Source organism: Sphaeroforma arctica (assembly GCF_001186125.1).
Source record: "Sphaeroforma arctica JP610 unplaced genomic scaffold supercont1.191, whole genome shotgun sequence".
NCBI lineage: Eukaryota > Ichthyosporea > Ichthyophonida > Sphaeroforma > Sphaeroforma arctica.
In genome coordinates this window covers 69,270-75,299 of record NW_014040367.1, presented here as the reverse complement: position 1 = coordinate 75,299, position 6,030 = coordinate 69,270, and the positions used below count along the sequence as shown (strand labels likewise).

Here is a 6,030-nt window from a genome sequence, read left to right as displayed (position 1 = left end):
TTATCTTATCGGATATGAGGACCCCTTATCTTATAGGATATGAGGACCCCATATTTTATTGGATATGAGGACCCCCTATCTTATCGAATATGAGGATCCCGTATCTGGATATGAGGACCCCTTATATTTTAGGATATGAGGTCCCGTTATCTGATCGGATATGAGGTCCCCTTATCCTATCGGATATGAGGTCCCCATATCTTATCGGATATGAGGATCCCTTATCTGGATATGAGGACTCCTTATCTTATCGGATATGAGGACCCATATCTTATCGAATATGAGGATCTCTTATCTGGATATGAGGTCCCCATATATTATCGGATATGAGGACCCCTTATCATATCGGATATGAGGTCCCCCTATCCTATCGGATATGAGGTCCCCCTATCTTATCGGATTTGACGACCCCTTATCTTATCGGATACGAGGACCCCTTATCTTATCGGATATGCGGTCCCCTTATCGTATCGGATATGAAGACCCCTTATCTTATCGGATTCACTTCATATACTCATGCAACACTATCATATGCACAGTATGTAAATATACACACTCGATATACGGAGCCATACTCACAACCCATCCGCCATACCCTTCGCACAGTACTACACAACGTCTGGTGTCTACGAGTCCCTTGAACATGACCTTCTCCTGCACAGACTCGCTACGAGCGTTGATGGTTCGGAAACTACTCTTGTACGCTTCGTCCTGTGTTTTGGACCACCTGGGCCACAACCCCCATCGCTGTCGAGTGTAAGGCATTGCATGTGTGGGCATTCAATTGCCGTGTTGTACAAGTAAGATGAAAGAAAATGTGTGCATATATATCCTTTGTAGAAGATACACGGGTTTATTGCACATAGCAGACTCTAGTGACTGGAATTGAGTTTGAGTCAACATTAACGCAATTCTGAAGCGCGACGTGAAAACTCCGTCATTGAAGTGGAAGCACTCCATCTCAACACGGAGATCATTGCACATAAGTGTACGCTACTTACCAATTGCCTGATATGGTCTATCCCTATCACTATTCGGAGTATATGAAGTGCACAGGTGTACAAACACAAATAGATACCAGATGTAGTGTGCTTCGATTGAATACATTTTGTTCGGCAGTGAAATCTGCCTCCATTTTTGGTGGTGTTTCGAAATAGTAGTCCTTACGTAACTTAGTGCAGATGTACAGTACATAAAACTTGAGCACAACATGACAGTGACGCTTATGCGAAGTAATTAGCCCACACAATACACTATGAAGCATCTCACTGAGCAACAAGGATACCTACCATTGCATGCAGCTCTCTGTGTGTTCCCGTATATGAACTGTCGTGATCTAACCCCCCATCTCCTCCACCATCTTCATCTGTCGTTCTTCTGTGTGATTCGTCACTTGGTTCCGTAGCTGTCTTTCCCTTAGTGGCGATTAATACTGGCTGGCTTCGAGAGGGTCCAACATTATAACTGGGCCTGTACGCCTCTCGACCCACCCAGTTCTCAGGGCGCACACGTGCTTCGTTCAGTATAGTCTCCTCATGCTGTGTTATAACATCGGTGTATATACTTGTAAGTAGATGCCCGCGGAAAAAAGTACACTTCTGTGTTTATATCTGGATTGCTGATATTAAAGTAATCACCATGCACTTATGTCCACCCTATTGCAGTATTGCCGTGTCTAAAAGTCTTGAATATGTATTTATATGCAAAGCACTCTCTGGCGATCGCTTACCAAAACACGACCCAGGTTTTAAAATAAAGAAGTTGAACAGATCCTGGCAATGATTGCCTGTTCGTAATTGCGTGCACACAAAAGAAAACTTGTACCCTTGAAATAGTGATACTGCCACCACCACTATGAAGTTCTAACAGGGAAGTAAAAGGTAAACACACGTAATGTGCTTATGATTAATAAACACACACATAATGTATCTATGATTTATAACACGTAATATGCTTGCGATTGATGTGCATCGTTTCGAGTCATAACTCATACCACGTGGTAATTTGGATTGTGCATAGTACAGCCACGAAAGTGATTGGCACTCAACCATTTAGCGCTATACTTGTATACTAAAAGAAAGAAATGAAACACGCAGGAGCAATCTGGCGAGGTTCATTCTGAAATAATTGAATTATGCATTGAATACAAAGTGAGATATTCTTTTATCACTATCACAAGCTACAATGTCGAACGAAAAGCACGTCCCTGATTTTAAAGCTCACAACGGATGAATGCATGTCGTAATAGAACACTTGAAACTATGTTGTCATACGACGCAGCTTTGCGCTTCTACCGATAGTACTTCTTATAAACCACACCTCTAAGTTCCTTATACCGGATGCAAGTACGCATCAAGTAACTTGGAGATCCACTACAAACTGCGATACTTACCAATGCACACGAATAGCGACCGCACATATTGTACTCGTATCATTCTCCGTCGCTTTATCTAAACCCCTTGTGCTCAATACACACGCACCGGATACCTCTGTGACTGCTTTAGCTGGACATGCACCTTGTACCTCTATGGCTGTGTTAGCTAAACATGCACGCTCTAGCTAAACACCTTATGTCTGACTGTTTCAGCTATGGTAACTGTGCGTTCTATTTAAATACTTATTGGTGCGATCGTCGGACGTCTGGACTTCAACTACATTTGGATTGACTACGAGAGCCCGCTAAAACCAGCTTCCCTAATTAGGTAAGCTGGTGGCGGTCTGATATCACGAATGATGACGAGCCAACTTTGTATTGCGGCTTGGCTACGACGTCTCAAAAATAAATCGAGATATGTACAGCTTGTCGCAGTTTTATTAGTTTGTTGGCCATTGGGTATAGTTACGTGTACGTCTCTACAGACACTGACATAACAACACGTGTATGTGTACACACAACCACACATACACATACATAAACGCGTGTACATTCATTAAAACACACACATACGTATATACGTGTACACACACACATATATATATATATATATATCTCGTACTTGCGCACATTACCTTAGTTCTGATCATGCAAACCACGTTCAGAGTGCGAAGCAGAGGTGCGGGCACCTACGAGTTCACTAAGGATGTCACGGCTTGGTGTGCGAAGAGTGGTGTCAAAGTAGGGCTACTGACATTGTTTGTACAGCATACAAGCTGCAGTCTATTAATCTCAGGTATTTTAATATATTTTTTATGTTAGTTCTACTATGGATGGTACACCTTGATCTGATTCCGAATTGATTTGACGTTCGTCGTATTTTGTTTTTAGATGCAGAAATGTATAATTTAGATGGTTATGGCAGAAATGGTGATTGCAATGATGGGCTATTAAGGTCGACAACCCTACCACAGGAACTTGACAACTAGCGTGAATGCTAGCATACACAGGTACAACATGCTGTCAAATAATACACCAAAGTGATACCAATTGCTGACTCTACATGAGTGTAGTTTGTGGATTGAAGGCAATAACGTGTTCAATCTGCATACCACATTGTCCTAGTTGGAAAGCACTTCATTTTTAAGTTAACGTATGACAAGCTGAATTGTGTTGTTATTGTATATGCATTTATAGTATGATATACATTCGCAATTGTCGCTTGATTGAAGCAATGTTACGACCATTCGATACAAAATATGATCTGAGTATTAGTGTATCTGTCTACACAGAATATGATCTGAGTATTAGGGTATCTGTCTACTATCTGCATGTAGGGGATTTCTGATTTGTTTTTCGACCACTTGATGTTTATTTCATCCTATTAATGTTGGTACCTTAGGCGCTCTTAACATGGTTTGCATCTCGATGACCTGTGTACACGAGAAGTTTCACATCCATAGGCTACACGTTCATGTCTTCCGATATATTTTGTCAAGTAGCTGCCTGTCTGTCTTGAAAATGACTGGTTGTGCTCCCTATACCATATTGAGCCAATCATGTTGACTACGAATTATAGTATGCTTGTATACACAAAAGCGCTTGCTATATATTCATTGTTTCTTATCCACTCGATACTTCTATCGACGGTTTAGTACTTCCTCAAGGTCGACGAGCGCCATACTACATTATTTTCACTCGGCAGGAGGCATGTCTGTATACTGTCCAACGTGCACAGTTAAAATACCGGTCTATCTACCTGAAATGCGTTAAAACTTAATCACCCTTCTGCCACATGTACTATGCAGAAAATGCTGATCCCGAGGTTCAGGTTGACATGAAGAATTTCATGAGCCGGTTGGTTCCGCCAACAACAGATCCGTCGATGAAGTATCTTACCCATACATACGAGGGTCCTGACGACATGCCTGGCCATATAAAGAACGCGCTACTGCCCGTGAGTATATCAATTCCAGTGACAAATGGTAAGATTTATGTTGTTTTTGACTGATGTCTCTGTACAGTATGCTACATAGAGTTGGGCTTGACTGGTGAAGTTATCCAAGTTATTTGTACACAGCGAGGACCTATATATTCCCGCATGATTCTGCTGAACGTATGTGTTGTTGCTTCATACAATAGGGCTCAATGGTATTTCATGTATTTTTTATGCAACGGATACCAGCGGGACGTACGAACGTTCATTGCCCAATGTCGGCAACATCTCCGTAATTTCTGATATATTAGTATTGAACACACACACGTGTGTGTACACATATATGCCTATAGACATGTAAAGACGCATATATGCTGCATGTGGTGTTTGTATTCATTATAGATCTACAATCACTTATCAAAGGACAATGAAACAGTATATAAATTTGCATTGGTGGTTCTGGGATACTCTCATTCGTTTTATCGCCCCAACTATTTTCTATGTGAGCCTGGCTGTCATAATCGAGGCATTTGCACTTACATTACACTACTATCAATATTTTTTTTGGCGCGGCTGCTCACAGGTCGGCCGTGTCTCGGGACGTGGCAAGGGATCTTCCTGTTCGAGCACAGAGATCAATCGCATGAACGGAAGATTGTTGCGCACCTAGCCTAACGCCGGCCGATTTACAGGCAACTCGCCAAACTAGTGCGAAGTTAATACGAATTTAGTGCGCAATCGTCGGGGCATATCCGTTCATATGTAAAGTGTAGCAAGCAGCTGAGTGCTCCGAATCAGAATCGAAGCGCGTGAGCTGAGGGCTGTGGCAAAATAGGCTGAGTGGCGGTGAGTCGGGAGTTTGTTGAATTGTTCACCGTCGGATGAAAACTTCATATGAATGGCGGTAGTAGCGGAAGAGACACAAGTGTAGAGAGACGCAGTAGCACATAAACCCAGACCAGGATCACTTGTGCATTGGGCCTGATTCTGTGATCAAAGTATCGGGATATTCTCCGGTGAACTGGAGAAATTCATATTCTTGCCCACTATGGTACAAGGCTGTTGCCGACTCATTGCTGATCATGTTAAAAGGTCCGTGCAATATCAGGTACCACTGCTCTACCGAGCTGTTTTGATATCCAATCTTCAAAGCATAAATTGTAGCTGGACACAGCCTAATAAACTCGATGGAGGTCAACTTCTGGATAAAGTTTATCCGAATATAAACTTTAAAAACTAGCTGCGGTTAGTCTACGACGCCAATCAGAGACTGCCAGCAAACGTACATGAAGGTTCGCTTCAATACAACGCACATTTATTAAAAGTGCATCTTCACTTGTTTTATCCTACGAATGGGGGATAGTTGTCTTGCCTCATCTTTCGTTTACGAAGCAATGTGTAGTATTTATATATATCCGGGTTCTCTTCCTCTGAAATCAGGTCATACTCCAACGACCAGTCTAAATTTGCCCACAGAAGTACATCAGCCGCAGAGAACTTGTCGCCGAGTATATACCTAAGAAGCAAACGGTACAGTGATGTGAATGGTCTATATATACACACAAACACACACACACACATATATATATATATATATATATATATATATATATGTGTGTGTGTGTGTGTGTGTTGTGTGTGTGTGTGTGCGTGTGTGTGTGTGTGTATGTATGTATGTATGTATGTATGTATGTATGCATGTATGTATGTATATACATGT

General features: G+C 41.9%; 3 protein-coding genes across 3 annotated transcripts in view; 1 reads left to right on the top strand and 2 right to left on the bottom strand.

Annotated features, from left to right (window-relative positions):
* Positions 1-501: 501 nt before the first annotated feature.
* SARC_03660 (hypothetical protein) lies at positions 502-2,588 on the bottom strand (the record flags this gene model as incomplete). The annotated part of the gene is made up of 3 exons (XM_014302543.1): positions 2,393-2,588; positions 1,290-1,538; positions 502-747 (listed from the first exon to the last, which is right to left on the bottom strand). The coding sequence occupies exons 1-3, from the start codon at positions 2,417-2,419 to the stop codon at positions 502-504; spliced, it is 522 nt and encodes a 173-aa protein (XP_014158018.1). The 5' UTR covers positions 2,420-2,588.
* A 251-nt stretch (positions 2,589-2,839) lies between these two features.
* Positions 2,840-5,744, top strand: SARC_03659 (hypothetical protein). Its single transcript, XM_014302542.1, has 3 exons — positions 2,840-3,170; positions 4,183-4,359; positions 4,894-5,744. The coding sequence occupies exons 1-3, from the start codon at positions 2,882-2,884 to the stop codon at positions 4,983-4,985; spliced, it is 558 nt and encodes a 185-aa protein (XP_014158017.1). The 5' UTR covers positions 2,840-2,881; the 3' UTR covers positions 4,986-5,744.
* Positions 5,652-6,030, bottom strand: part of SARC_03658 (hypothetical protein) — a gene marked incomplete at its 3' end in the record, with an annotated part of 2,984 nt that continues 2,605 nt past the window's right edge. Inside the window, exon 4 of the mRNA XM_014302541.1 lies at positions 5,652-5,826. Within this exon, the coding sequence (XP_014158016.1) occupies positions 5,652-5,826 (175 nt within the window). The remainder of the gene's footprint in view (positions 5,827-6,030) is intronic.

What these genes read in the sequence shown, in the direction of transcription:
- SARC_03659 (XM_014302542.1), top strand. Translation starts at nt 2,882, where the DNA reads ATGTGTACACACAACCACACATACACATACATAAACGCGTGTACATTC. An exon ending in CTGCAGTCTATTAATCTCAG is followed by an intron (nt 3,171 to 4,182) that starts GTATTTTAATAT and finishes TGTACTATGCAG; the next exon opens with AAAATGCTGATCCCGAGGTT. An exon ending in ATCAATTCCAGTGACAAATG is followed by an intron (nt 4,360 to 4,893) that starts GTAAGATTTATG and finishes GGCTGCTCACAG; the next exon opens with GTCGGCCGTGTCTCGGGACG.